The 15747-nt window shown below is 36.4% G+C and overlaps 1 protein-coding gene across 1 annotated transcript; it reads left to right on the top strand.

Moving 5' to 3' along the window:
- The first annotated feature begins 284 nt into the window (after positions 1–284).
- On the top strand, positions 285–12614 carry LOC149020284 (granule-bound starch synthase 2, chloroplastic/amyloplastic-like). Its single transcript, XM_089148395.1, has 8 exons — positions 285–1447; positions 2556–3090; positions 3731–3795; positions 8758–8835; positions 8929–9039; positions 9610–9654; positions 10159–10332; positions 11270–12614. Exons 1-8 carry the CDS (start codon positions 1106–1108, stop codon positions 12224–12226), a joined length of 2307 nt encoding a protein of 768 aa, XP_089004521.1. The 5' UTR covers positions 285–1105; the 3' UTR covers positions 12227–12614.
- Positions 12615–15747: the final 3133 nt, after the last annotated feature.

Below are 15747 nucleotides of genomic sequence, written 5' to 3'. Positions count from 1 at the left end.
GAATTTCCAGGATGTTCAACTCATCATTTGTAGGGAAATTCTCAATGCCATCTACTGAGTTATCAACTAAATATTAGGGTCTGCAATTGAATTATCCAATTTATCAATAAGATCTCCTACGCGGCGAAAATATATCATCACTATTAGGGGCAACTCAGGGGTGGAAATGAAAATTTCCCCAATTTATATGCATTCGATTAGATTAATTCACATATTAGTTTGACCTCTCTCTAATTAGTCAATTTATTTATTTTGGTGGTAGAAGGCGGAAGAATCTAAAGGCAGCAAGCTTTTGCAGGGAAAGAAAAAAAATTGACTTGAAAACACACGTTTTTCTGAATCGGAGAACAAGAGGCTCAGGTTGGTGAGGAATGCTAATCTCAATAATTGCAAAATAATTATCATTCGGATCAATTCTAAAATTGGAAAGAGACGGAAACCAAATAACTTCCCTCCACGTTTTTGTAACCAAGAATCTGCCATTTTGTTTGTTTCAGAGATTCGATATCAGCCGCTCGTTCCGGCGATCCAAGTTTCTGGCCTTAATTATCTGTTGCAATTTCCAATCCAACAACCTGAACCTCAAGGTTCCTTATGAATTCCCTTGGGTGGGAATTGTGGGACCCTTTTTCTGACAAATTTCAAGGCAGAAAGAGTTGTTCTAGTATGTTGTTGAGTATCCATTGTTTGTGTTTTATACCTCTCTCTCTCTCTCTCTCTCTCTCTTTCCCTTATAGATTCCGACTCACTTCACTGTTTAACTTCCAATCGTTTTCTTGTTCTCTTCGATCACCGTTCTTGTGATCAACTGGGTATTCTTGATTCTCAGTGCAAATCTTGAACTTCAACTGTTTTCTTGTTTCTTTCCTGTGATACAGAACGTGTTTATACTCAGCTCGGGTGTTTTCAAGTTAGGGTTTTACAAGGCCCTGTGCTAGTATACAAGTGAGAGACTGCAAGCTTTGCTGATTTCCTTCCACTGAGTTAGTTTGTTTGTGGGTTCTCTTCAGTCTGCCTTTGATCATCTGGGTTTATCTTAATCCATGAGATTCTCTTAATTTGCGGTCGTAACGACAAACAGAGGCTATCGTTTTTCTACATTGAAATGGCAATGGAGAATTCTATTCTTCTTCATGGTGGAAGCTATCTTCCGCGTAGACCTGCTGGTCTAGTTCCTCGTGGTAGAAATTCCCTCAATTCTTATCGAAATGGTTCAAGAATCTGGTATCTTAGGGCTTTCGGTAGAGACAAAATTTCTGGTTTATGTTCGAATTCTGGAGAAGTGCTTAATGTGTATGGTAGAGGCCTGCCTTGGAATAAGTGTCCCAAAGCGGTGGGGAAGAACCCTGGTGAAGGAGAGAGTGGCGATGAAGCGGAAGATGCACTTCAGGCTACTCTAGAAAAAAGCAAGAAAATATTGGCTATGCAAAAGGAGCTTCTTCAACAGGTAATTTGATTTTTCTTTTCTTTATTTCTTCGTTCTTTTCCATCTTTCTTCCCGAGCCAAATGCTTCTCCTACTGAATGACGTTGCTTGTATGTCTTATTCAGGTCCCCTTAATGTTGATTTGGTTCTTCTCTTCCGTTTTATTCTTCCATTTCTTTTAATCTCCATTGAAGAACTCTTGCAAATTCTCTGTAATTATCGCAATGCTAGAACCGGAATCATGTTTTGAGTCTTTTATTATTAATCTGAAACTATTCCCACCTGGTTGGCATTTGGAGGCCATATGAGGGGAGGAGGGCCACATGGCTTAGGGGGTATGTCTATAAGTACAAGTCATAGGCATTTGGTTCGATGATTTTGGAGGCTTGCTGATTGAAGTAGGAGAGTCTCCCTGTCTGAGGCTTGAGAAATCACCTCTCAAGTTGAGGGGAATAGAAAGCTACTTAGCTAAGGTTGAGATCTTGCAACTTGTGATGGCTAACCTAGAAACCAATAAAATTACCCTTCCAGGGGTTGAGTATTTATCCCTTTAAAACTTAGCAGCCTCGTCTACCAAGGAGACTGTTTTTTTTTTGGCAGATGAGCCTAGTGTGAAATACATCCTATATGAATTGGATGTCAGAGGAATCGACTGTCAACTATCTGTTGTCATGTTAACTTTGCAGTTACGAAGTGATTCAAAGTAGTTGATTCTCTGGTTCTTCTGAACTGCAAGTTGTGACATTTGATAATTGCCTCATGTATCTTCATAACATTATGTTCGTGAGTGTAGAACAGAAGTTACAAATTGTTTCTGGTTGCTAATACAGTCCTCTACACTTAAAATATTAATACCGTAGTTTTTTATGCAAATGGATTGTATTGGTTGATTGAATTTCTCTTCTTTCTAGTCATACAAAGAATTTGTATCATCTGCCTCCTTTGATGCTTGCATTCTTTTACCCATAAGTAGCTTTAAATGTTCTATCATATTTCCCCACTTTCTTTGTAAATGGATTGTACTGATTGGATGAATTTCCCGTCTTATATTGTCTCCTTTCGGTGCTTGTGCTCCTTTATCCAGAATTACATTGTTGACTTAATTATTTAAATTCCTCACTTCTGTACAGATTGCAGCTAGGAGGAAACTTGTGTCATCCATAAAAGAAAGTAATGTCGACACCAAAGACAATGGAACTGCTTTTAACGAGACTGATAATTCTTTTCATAATCTTGATGTTCCTTCTGTTGATGCTGAAAACACTCATGGAGAGTATGCTAATGATAGTGGATTTCTTCCTGAAAGCTTTGATCACTCTACCACTGTTGAGATTTCAGACACCCTACCAATCAGTACTAGCGGAGGATTTGAGAAGGAGAACCCAGGGAACAATTTACCCGTTGAAAAGGCTTCTTACGACATGGATTCTTCAGTCAAACTTGAAGAAACTAGCTTTTCAACTGTTGAGTCGTACATTCCATCTTTTCTTTCAAATGTTTCAGGATCACATGATCTTGAAGATGAAAAGGTAGGGAGGATAACAGAAGAAGGTCTGGAGGTTGTAATTTCAGAGGACGAAAACGTAAAACCCCCTCCTTTGGCTGGGGCAAACGTCATGAACATCATATTGGTAGCTGCTGAATGTACTCCTTTTATTAAGACTGGTATGTTGGTGCCGGTGAACCAGTAACTGACATCCCATTTGTGGATAGTTTCATTTATTAATTGGAAATATATCTCTGTTGTTGTATGATAGTTATTCAATTTTAACATCATAATGTTTTTTTTCAGTTTCGTAATCATATTTCAGGATCCCACTGTTTCTTTCTCTTCCCTCTCATCTTTGGACCTGGTTTGATCATGTATGACCTTGTTTGTTTCTCTTTACCTAAGTAACAAGGGTCCTGATATTATAGCTGCCTTGTTGGGGTCAGCATCTTAAGACTCCTGAATCTGTGCTCTCAGCTGTGAAGTCGGTTAGTTGAGCACATTCTGCCAACATCTAGTTTTACTTGCGGATCTTTCTAGAACTTATTTGCAATTTCCATAAGCACCTGTTCTTTTTTTTTTCTTCTTCTTTTTGGAAGAATAAGCACCTGTTCTGATATTCACAAGATGTATCTAAAAGATTGTAACATTAGTGTTAGACCTGGAAAAGAAAAAAAGGATTAGAAGTGAAGTGCCTATGGTGCTTAGATGTATACACTGTAGTACATACTTTAGAAACCACAACAAGACAAACCATTAACAAAACTGTTCAGCGTTTGTGCTTCATCCAGAGACTGATTTTATGAGTTATTGTAGGTGGCCTCGGAGATGTTGCTGGAGCTTTACCAAAGGCTTTAGCTCGGCGTGGGCATAGGGTCATGGTAAATGAGATTCGTTTCACATTACTGATTAATTGAATACAAGAGTTTGTCCTGTACTTTGAAACTAATTGTTCCTAAATATTTTGTTCCAATATAACCTGCAAGCTTGAGCACTGAAATGACTGAACTAAGCTATCCATATTGTTCAATTTGCTAATCTCTGTACCAGCACCTCAAATAAATTGTAGAATGTCATTTTTCTGTTATCCGAAGTTTAGTTACTTTAAAATTCTGACAAACTGATGCATCCTGCCAAGCTAGATTCCAGATTAGGAATCATAGATCAGATCCTCTGCTTTACAGATCCAGATCTAAACTACTTTTTGTTGAAACAAGGTTGAAAGAGGCTTACTGATTTGCCGCATGTGCGAAAGATAGAAGAAAATTAGGAGAAGATCCAGGGATAGTTATGGGACTAGAAACATATCAACTTGAATGGTAAGCATAGTTATTAAGGCGGCAAGGCAACCACAGCATTTAAGGGTCTTTGAAAGCAGCTTGGCACTTGGCAGCCACAAGGCGTCACCATGGCAAATAAAGCATTCTTGTGTTCGTCTTTTAATGTAACCATTTATTTTGGCGTACCCAGTGCCGAAGCTCCCACACTGTGGGGTTTGGGAAAGGGACTTTCTAGGCAGCCTTACCCCTGCTTTTTTTTGCAGAGAGGCTGATTCGAACCCGCGACCTCCAGCGCACAATGGAGAGACTCCACCATTGTGCCAGGCCCACCCTTTTATTTTGGCACAAATAGAAAATTAAATAAAATACATGGTTCTACTTATATGCTAAATAAGTATTAATCGATCAGCTCTCAGACTGGGCATGCATTATCCTCCCTTTTGCCTAACAAAACTTGTGTTCAAGTATTGTAGAAGGCTAGGAATAAGATCACTTTGATGCATTGTTTTCAACTTGCGCAAAATCCAGAATATGAAGCTTTGTTTGCATGTCCATGGTCTTAAAATGTGTGAGGATGATTTAACTCATGTTTCACAGTAGGGCATTTCGTAAGCTTGCTTTTACTTGAAGAAGCTGAACTTCCTCTGTTTTTAAGTGATGTTGTTGCCTTAGACATGAATACTTTATGGAGGCCCTTAAGGTGCTAGCTGCAGTCCAGTGGATTGACCTTTGGGTAAATATTCTACATTGGATCTTTTATTTTTGGGTTCCATTGTAATGATCCCAATTTCTAAGTCCTTAAGTGGGGATGAAGCATACATGATTGGTAGTTGAGTGTTTAAGTCAGATTAGGTCAATGCTTAGAGTTTTGTTTTGAGTTTATTTACTCCATTGAGTGCGGTAGAGTGTTAGGAGTCCTTTTATGAGTCAATTTAGGAATCTTATAAGGTCTTTACGCATGGAATACAACCCCATCAATTGAAGATGATTTTTAAATAAAAAAGCATTTTTCCTTTGTTAATGTTAAGTGGTGCATATGGTATTAGTGTCCAGTCTGATTTCTTCTCTTCCCTTCCCTCCCATTCCATCAATCTGACTTCTTCCATTAACAGTACCTCTACTCCCTTTATATTTTATTCATCTGGTCACTGACCTAAGATAACCTTAAGAGAAGTGGTGCGAAGAGATATGCATAGCTTAGACCTTGTATCTAGTATGGCTGCAAACAGAGCTGATTGGAAGGCAAGAATCCATGTAGCTGACCACATTTAGTTGGGATTTGATCATTGGGTTTGCTTATATTTTAGGTCCATAATCTGAATTATTCATGATGCATTTGCTATGCTTAACAAACCCTTTTATAGTTTTTTTTTTGGGTAGAACAAACCCTTTTATAGTTGTGATGTCGGTATCGCTTTTTGGTAGGTTGAAAAAGAATTTAGGCTGCAACTTTTTCGTAAGAAGAGAGAGATTTAGTATTATTGAGGTCCCTTGACAATTAAGTACAATGTTCCTTTCATCCATGGTTAACCAACTATAATGACATGTTTGGAGGAAGGAAGTATATAGCACCTAGAGCCATCACTTTAGGAATTAATTGAAATTCCATTAAAACAGCACCAATATATGCAAAGATGATTTCATCTGTCCTGGGCAACATCTTGACCATGGACTGTGAGACAAGATATTTAATCCACCCTTTACCTTGTGTAGTTAATAAGTGTCTCTATTAGGTAAACAGGACTCTAGTATTGAAAATAGAGGTACTGATGGTTAGGTTAGGCTCTACTACCTAGTTGATGTAATCTTCCAGCCTAAATTCTAGAGTAGGAATAAAAAATCAAGTCATCGGCGCCATGGGTTCAGATCTGAACTATTGCCTGGTAACAATGTTGAAATTGCTAGTTTTCTGGACTCAATGCATTGGAGAAACAAAGAGAAGAGATAGTGTTTGTGGACTGAACGGTAACATGTCTTATTTATTTTTGGTTTGTACTTCGTTGATTCTTTTTTCTTTTTTTAATAACTATCTCGGTCTCATTCAAGTCAATTTAGTTGGGATAAGGTTATGTTTTTTGCTGAACGGTAACATGAATAGAAACTGAAGAAAAAGGAAGAGAGCGAAGAGACTTGAGAGATGAGAGAGAAAAAGAAGGCCTATTTGGTTACACAATCCAATTTCAACTTCTGTATTCGATTCAATTCACCATCAGTGTTGTTGAAATAATGGGCTGTGTTACTGTTCACTTCACGTGAACAGTAGCATGAACAGTATTATGCCTTGATGATTGCTTCCTTTTTTGATATGCTACTCGACTTTCTATTTCTAGTGTAGGAATCTGGCTATACAAGTGTTGGGAGTTTCTAGAAAGTAGAGTTTCTATTTTCTACTAGTTACTAATTTTAGAACTTTCCTTTTCCTCTACTTTATATTTTGGACAGATTTTAGGAGTTAGAACTTAGAATACTAGAAAATTATGTCCATGAGTTGTACTCTTTATTTCTTTTTTAGAGGACAAGTTTTTTGTCTCTCAAGTTGTATACTAAGCACTTGAATTTTATAAATAAAGGAAGCTTGCAATTCTAGCTTTACTTTAGCTATAATCGTAGGCTTCTTTTGTGGCTTTATCTTTTTCTTTTCTTCCTTCTTCTTCTCTCTTTTATTTTCTCAAGTTCAAACACTATTTTGGTTGTTTAAAGCTGGATTTCTAACATGGTATCAGAGCTTTTTCGAGTCAAAACAATGTTGTTCTCAGTGTTCTCTTCTGAATTTTTTCCCCCCAGTTTTCCTTGGTGTACAGCCACCAAATGCTGTATCTAATGTACTGTTAGATCAGGTTTTTCTTATGAATTGATCTTCGTAATTATAACCTTACTATTACTCGTCCTAATATTTCTTATTTTGTTGGTATGTTGAGTCAATGTATGCAGTCTCCTAGGAAGGCTCATTGGGATGCAGCAATGCGAGTTATTCGTTATCTCAAGAGTGCGCCCAGGAAAGGGCTCATCTATTGACGACATCAAAGTATGGACTTAGTCGCCTTTTCTTATGTGGATTGAGCTGGATCCGTCACTGATCGCCGGTCTATTACAGGTTATTGCACCTTCCTTGGTGGAAATCTTGTGACTTGGAGGAGCAAGAAAAGCAATCCATTAATGCCCGGTCTAGTGCTATAGCTGAGTTAGGGCCATGGCCCACACTGCTGCTAAATTAATGTGGCTTCATTTCTTATTAGAAGAGATGGGGTTCGCAATTAAAGCTCCAATGAAAATGTTTGTGACAATCAAGCTACCACTTATATTGCTAATAATCCAATGTTTCATAAGAGGACGAAGCATATAGAGGTTGATTGTCATTTTGTGCGTGTTGCAATCAAGAAAAAACTTATAGAGACTCCCTTTGTTAGCTCTATTGACCAACTTGCTGATCTCTTCACAAAGCTCTATTTCGACCCAGTTTCCAGTCTATTTGTTGCAAGCTGGGCATGGGAGACTTGTATGCTCCAGCTTAAGAGGGAGTGTTGAAGTAATGGGCTGTTTTACTGTTAACGTGAACAGTATTATGCCTTGATATTTGCTTCCTTTTTTAGACATGCTACTCTACTTTCTATTTCTAGTGTAGGAATCTTACTAAACAAGTTTTGGGAGTTTCTAGAAAGCATATTTTCTATTTTCTACTAGTTACTAATTTTAGAACTTTCCCTTTTTTGTACTTTCTATTTTGGACAGATTTTAGAAGTTAGAATACTGGAAAATTCTGTCCATGAGTTGTACTCTTTATTTCTTTCCTAGAGGACAAGTTTCTTGTCTCTCAAGTTGTATGCTAAGCACTTGAATTATTTAAATAAAGGAAGCTTGCAATTCTAGTTTTACTTTAGCTAGAGTCGCAGCCTTCTTTTGTGGTTCTCTCTTCTCTCTTTTCTTCATTCTTCTTCTCTATTTTCTTTTCTCAATTTCAAACATTGTTTTGGTTGTTTAAAGCTTTGATTTCTAACAAGTGTGGTGAGTGGTTGCGTACTTAAAAGAGAACAAAAGAAAATTTTCAGAATCTAAGAATCTTAATTAGCTAGACTAACTTGAGTACTAAACTAGCAAGGTCCCTAAAATACTTAGATAATTATTCATCCAAAAAAAAACCTTAGATAGTTAGAACTATTTGAACCTGAGTCTTGCAAATAACTTTGGTCCCATGCACCAGATGACTTAATGATGACTTAAATAAATCCTACTAGATTACGTTAAATTCCACTACTGATTGAATATTTGTTTTCGTAAATCCCCACTTTTGGACCTTATAATTCAGCCCATTAGTCCATTACTAATAAAATCCAAATAATTGGAGCCCTTACACTAGGTGTTTTGCAATAGGATCAAGTTTTGGACTGAATGCATTAATAACACTCATGGGGGAGATAACAAATGTGTCAACATGAGAAACAGTAAGGATAAAAGAACTCTCAAATGGTTAATGTCTTAGCATCAAACAATTGATTATTTGAGGTCTGTCCAACTTTACTTCCCATTGAATTATTTTGGTAATCTGAAAGTCTAGTTTACTTTTAGGTTGTGGTGCCACGGTACAATGACTACGCTGATGCCCAAGATACACAAGTGCGCAAGAGATACAAAGTGGCAGGCCAGGTATCCACTGTCATCATTTTGCAGTGAGTTGGAATTCTTTCAAAATCTGGAACACATTTTTGGAAATATTTAAATTTTGGTGCAATTGTGTAGGATATGGAGGTATCATACTTTCAAGCCTTTCTTGATGGTGTGGATTTTGTCTTCATAGAAAGCCCTATTTTCCGGCATATTGGTAGTGATATATATGGTGGAACACGACTGGTAAGCATCTTACATTACTTGAGGCTCCTCTATATTCAACTCAGCATGGCTTATCCTTTTTGACCTTGTATTTGAAGGTTCTGACAGTAATTGTCATTGGGATGGATAATCATATTCTGAGTCTGATTCCACATCAATTTGCACGATAACAAAGTTTACCTGTCATGCATATTCTGAAGAGAATTTAACCTATGATGGGAGCACTGGAGATGTTTTTTGAGTGTAAAAGAAAGAAAGAAAATGGAATCAAAATATGGTGCCCTTATCAGCTGACCTTTTTCCTCTTCAGTTTTGTGTGTGGGTATTGTTTCTCTTTGTGGAGAGTAATATCATTTGCTGCCCGGATGGTTAAATTATTACTTTTTTGGGGAAAGGGGGGGGGGGGGTGTGGATTGGTTATGATATATTATTGGATTAGTAGAGACATGAAAGATCTCCTTTTTGCAGCTCTTGACTAGTGAGTCAAAGTGGCTACCGTTTTTAGAGATATACACTTCTTTTGGATTATCTTGTTCATGTGTGCTATTATGTTCAGTATTGTTTCATTATCTTGATTTCTTATGGATGCAGGATATTCTAAAACGCATGGTATTATTTTGCAAGGCTGCCATTGAGGTATCATCTCACCCCAAAAAGCGTGACTTTAAAGTTTTTTGTGCCAATTCTAAAACATATTTACGTGTCACTCCTAGCAAATTGTTCTGCTAAACCATCTAAATATTAGTTAGTCTACTAAAGTCTGTGGAAACTGTGCATATTAACAAGTTATAGTATGTTGTAGTATAAAACTAAACTAGGTTGTTATCACTTTTAAGGTCCTTAAGTATGGCATCTTTTATCGTATTATTCTGTTGGCATATCATTTTTGAGCATTACATCAAGGATCTGGACCAACTAAAATGTAGTTTAGGAGGAATTTCGGATTAACTTTTTCTTTTTGGTTGTTTTTATAATAATGTTAGTCTTCTTAGAAAATTGGCAAGCGTATCCTATAAGTATTAGTAGTCTGAAGCAAGGGATAGTATGTTTAAGGTGAAAGTTTGTGCCCTGTAAAACTTCATGTATATGACATTTAATCTTCCCATGTGGAACTAAAATCTACAAGTTATCATTTTTCAGGTTCCTTGGTATGTCCCATGTGGTGGAGTCTGCTATGGAGATGGAAATTTGGTTTTCATTGCAAATGACTGGCACACTGCATTGCTTCCTGTTTATCTAAAGGCTTACTATCGTGACAATGGCCTAATGACATTTACACGTTCTGTTCTTGTGATCCACAATATAGCACACCAGGTTTGTTCCCCCTATCCTTCTCTGTTTAGCTTAATATACTATGGAACTGCGGTAGTTTTTTGTGCCTTGATTTTTCTAAACAAGTAGTCAAGTACATTTATCAAGTCAATTTGCGTATCTTTAATTGTAAATGAGACGCTTCTGTTTGGTGCTACAAGCCTACAATGATACAGGCCTTCTAACCAGGGGGTAATTGACAGTGACCAATTTCAAGTCAATCATATAATTTAATGTCAGTCTGCACTCTGCACTCTGTGTTCTGGGTGGAATGGTTGATTTAGGTGTGGGTTTGACAATGTGAATCTGACCAGTGAGAAATTCATTTGAGAAATGACAGCTTGAATCCAAGAGTTGTTCAACTGTATTATTTAATTATTTAGTAGATCAGGCTGTTTCAGGTTGAGGAATTCCAAAATTACGTCATTATGTTTGCTTGAAAAAAGTAGACAATTTTTTTGCTTGAAACCTTTGGTCACCATGTTTGCTCACTACATGATCGAAGGAGTTCTAATTGTCTCATATTGTTGTTTACTAACCGTGGCTTAATACTGCAAGGAATGGGATAAATTCTAATAAAAATCATGTTGTCTTCTGACAGTTAATTATATCATCATTTAATACGTTAATGTTAACATTCATGAATAAAAGTATTAGTTGCAGAATAAAGTTTTGTCAACTTTTGGTCAATTTTCTTGAGGTTTAGATGAGGAGGGACTTGGGCTTTTTAAATTTGATTAAATTTGTTGGATAAAGAAATTGGCTAGGAAATTTGAAGAACACAAATTAAATATTTGATAACACTAATATACTGTCCACACCATTCTTATCAGTACGGAAGATCATAAAACCTCAACTTTATACATTACTAAATGATGAGTTCAAACCTAAGGCATGCATATGAGGTTGAAACAATGTTAAATCAATATTTTCCATGCAGGGTCGTGGTCCAGCAGATGATTTTGCTTATGTGGATCTTCCAGAACACTACTTGGATCTGTTTAAATTATATGACCCAGTCGGTGGGGATCACTTCAACATCTTTGCGGCCGGCCTGAAAACAGCAGATCGCATTGTTACTGTGAGCCATGGTTATGCATGGGAGCTGAAGACGTCAGAAGGTGGTTGGGGCCTGCATGCGATCATAAATGATAATGATTGGAAACTGAGGGGCATTGTTAATGGGATTGACACAAAAGAGTGGGATCCACAATGGGATGTTCACCTAACCTCTGATGGTTACACAAATTACTCCTTGGATACACTTCAGACTGGCAAACTCCAATGCAAAACAGCTCTACAGAAGGAGCTTGGTCTGCCTGTTCGGGAGGATGTTCCTCTGATTGGTTTTATTGGGCGACTGGACAACCAGAAAGGTGTTGATCTTATTGCTGAGGCAATTCCCTGGATTGTAGGTCAGGATGTGCAGTTGGTCATGTTGGGCACTGGGAGACCTGACCTGGAACAATTGCTCAGGCAATTTGAGAACCAATACCATGACAAGGTCAGGGGATGGGTTGGTTTCTCTGTTAAAACGGCTCATCGAATAACTGCAGGTGCAGACATCCTACTCATGCCATCAAGATTTGAACCCTGTGGATTAAACCAGCTCTATGCAATGAGATATGGGACCATACCTGTTGTTCATGCTGTTGGTGGACTCAGGGATACAGTTCAGCAATTTGATCCATATAATGAATCAGGGTTTGGCTGGACTTTTGACAGGGCTGAAGCAAATAGGTTGATCCATGCATTAGGAAACTGCTTTCTCACTTACAGGGAGTACAAGAACAGTTGGGAGGGTCTCCAGAGACGTGGTATGGTGCAAGATCTCAGTTGGGACAAGGCTGCTCAAAATTATGAAGAAGTTCTTGTGGCAGCCAAGTATCAGTGGTGAGTTTGATACTGAGAAAAATCAAGTCGAAAGTTCAAATTTCTTGAACTGTTAGTGGGATGATAGATTTGGATACTGTAATACATGAAAGCCTCCAATAATTCAGCTTGGAGATGGGCTAGTATCATTCAACTTTGTACTTTCAAACTCCTTCCCATCAATGATTAGCTTTTTTCAGTTCCCTTTCAATGGGCTTCTCTAGTTGTTTGTTGTTGCAGCATTTGTTCCTACATTGTAGTAGGAACCTACAGTTTATTCTTACTAAAGATAGTAATTGGTTTTCCCAGATGGCTAACGACAGATCTGAGTTATCCAATGCAGAGCGCAATATGATTTAGTTAGATTCTGAAATCTGGTAAATGGTGTTGGACTATCTCCTCTTTATGCAACATTCTAACTTCCCCTGTATCTGGTTTTTGGATTCCCTCTTTCACTCCATAGTGTTGGAATACAACTGGAGATTTATACAGTTTATTGCTGGGTCTTCATGTGGAATTGCATGACTCTGGGGATTTGGAACCTGGGTCTCTCTTCTCACAGCATGGCTTACTAGCTGACATAGTAAGATGGATATCTAATGCTCTCTATATATACTTCACAACTTTCCTGCTTTTTATGATTTGTTTGATGGAAGAAAAAGGTGGTACTATAACTAAATGGGTGAATCTTTGTACAGTGGGATGAAGGGATGAAAAAGAAAGTAAAAGCAAAAGTAAGAAAAAATAATAAATAAAAATTTTTATTTTTAATGATATATTTGAGTATATACACTTTTCTCGCTCATTTTTATTCATCTCATTTTATTCCATCGACAACATTTTCTAATGTTTTCACTCCATTTTTCATGACTACCGAGCTTTATGCTTCATTTATTCGCCCTGATGCTTCAAAAAAGTTGATCACCGATAAAATATTAAAGTCGTGTCGCTGGGGGGTGTCGTGTCGCCCCCTAGCGACACGGCGATATCGTCGACACACTGGACCATGGTTCCACCCTTGCTGATGGGCATATGTGTTATCCTCATCTCCAATAAGGGTGTAAATACGGTACGGAAACCGTTTAATTGTACCGAACCGTGCCGCTTAAATTCGTACCGTTTCAAATTCGGTACTGTATGTACCGAAACCGTTTTATGGAATTCGGTACGGTACGTTTCAATTTCAGACGATGTACCATTGGTACAGTACATACCGTATATCATATCGAATACCGTTTGCGTACCGTTTTCGTATCGTATTTAAGGTTGGTTCTGTAATTTTGTTTTAAACTTTAAACCCAAATATGGTCAATTGTGAAGGGTAATTTGATTTTTCAACTGATAAAATGAATAATTGAAAATAATATATGAAATTCGAGATGGTTCTCCAATTGCTTAATGTTTAAATTGAAAGTATGCATCGAGAAAACAATTCTTACCAAACAAAAAAAAAAAAAAGGAAACAACTCAGACTTGGCTGAGCTATGTTTAGATGATCAAGAAGCATCTGAGATGGTGTTCAGCTGGTAATAATCCTGAGAAGAATACGTTATGTAAGGAAAATAAGAAACGGAAAAAGCATTGAGGATAGATCACACTTGATAAAAAAAAAAAAGCATTGCCATCCCATATGCACGGCATTAATATGGTAAGAACTCACCCCCAACTGGGACCAACCAAAAATCATTAAATGATTACAGTTAGATATGATAAAATTGATGGTTGAAATTCTAAATGAGATTTAAATTTCCATTAATAGGTAATTAAATTTTAGGAGAAAGTTTAAGAATTAAAAAAAAAAAAAATCAATGATTATGATTAAATCTGATAAAATCAATGGCTAAATTCTAACAAGATTTAAATTACTATTAATATAATCAAAATTTTAGGAGAAAGAAAGAACAACCAAATATAAAAAAATACAAAAATAAAATTATGCTTTATGAAAAAAATACTAGAAAAATCTTGAGTGTGAGAGAGAGAAATAATTTGAAAAAAGATAGTAAAAACTTGATAACTGTAGAGAAGATTTAGGAAAATTCTAATGTCGCTAACTACTCCAATATTTTGTGAGACATGGGAGAAAGAAAAAAAAGAAAAAAAAAAAAAAAAAAAAAAGAATGTTGGGGTAATTGTATTACAAATTCAAAGAAAGAAATTAAATTTGTAATACAAATTATGCAAGTGTGAGGAGTGTCTCAATTACACTTACACACCACATGCAAGGAAATGTTGGGTCTATATAGGCTTAAATCCACACCTTACACCCCTTAGGATTCTTAAGGCAATGAATTAGATTTAATCCATTCAATAACCTCAACCCCACTCATGGTAATGGCCATGAATGGTCATGAAGTTGAAATGAGAATTGATGGTCAAGAGTTAGAATTTAAGTAAATTTCACATTTCAAGTAAGCAGGGGCGGAGCTAGGATTGAACATTGGGGGGATGTATGTGGGCCAATGTGGGACCCACTGTAGGTCCCATATCAGAATATATTATTATATTTTAATGTGGAGTTTACATTAAAAATTAGGTAAATTAATAGAAAATTCGTGAGTGTGAGAGAGAGAAAGGAATAATTTGAGAAAGAGAGAGTGAATACCTGATGTGGAGAAGATTTAGAAAAATTTCAAAATTTGCTAACTACTTCAATATTTGGTGAGACGTGTGAAAAAAAAAAAAAGAGAAAAATAGGAATAAAAGAGGAGATTCATGAGAAAATAAATAGAAATGAAAATAGGAGAGAATATATAAGGAAAAATTCATGGATCGTGAGTTAGTTTTTAATTATAATTTAATCTTTTATTCCTTAAAACTAGGGATTTAATGATAACCATTAGATAAAGATTAAGAATGACATTTGTACCCATCATCTTTATCTTAAATTTTTATTTTTTATTTTTGGAGGGGGGGCCAAATAGTGGTATTTCACGTTTAAAGATAGAGAGATAAGGAAAAAAAACAAGGATATTTACAATTTAAAAAAATCCGGGGGGGCCATGGCCCCCTCCGGTCCCAACGTGGCTCCACCACTGCAAGTAAGCCCACTACATCACCATGATCAAGACCTTTAAGACTCATGACCAATGTCATGAAGAGCCTCATAACCAAGGTCATGAATGGCATCCTTTATTCATGGTGCCTCATTACCACCCTTAACTCATGAATCCTATACACTAACAAAATAATTAAATAAAAAAATACAAAAAATAATTTTGAAACTTAATATAGATAATATACATTTTAATAAAAAACCTATAAGAAAAAGAAAAAAAAAAGAAATAAAAGAAGAGATTCATGAGAGAATAAATAGGAATGAAAATGTGAAAGAATATATAAAGAGAAATTCATGGATCGTGAATTAGTTTTTAATGAACTTTTTATTCCTTAAAACTAGGAATTTAATGATAACCATTAAATAATTATTAAAAATGGCATTTATACTCATCATCTTTATCTTAAATCTTTATTTTTAATTGTTGGAAGGGGACCAAATAGTGTATTTCACATGTAAAGCGATAGAAATAAGGAAAAATAATAGGA

The sequence above is a fragment of the Hakea prostrata genome, chromosome 3, assembly GCF_041222555.1.
Source record: "Hakea prostrata isolate BN-2017 chromosome 3, UWA_Hpros_2, whole genome shotgun sequence".
NCBI lineage: Eukaryota > Viridiplantae > Streptophyta > Magnoliopsida > Proteales > Proteaceae > Hakea > Hakea prostrata.
This window is presented reverse-complemented; position numbering and strand designations above follow the sequence as displayed.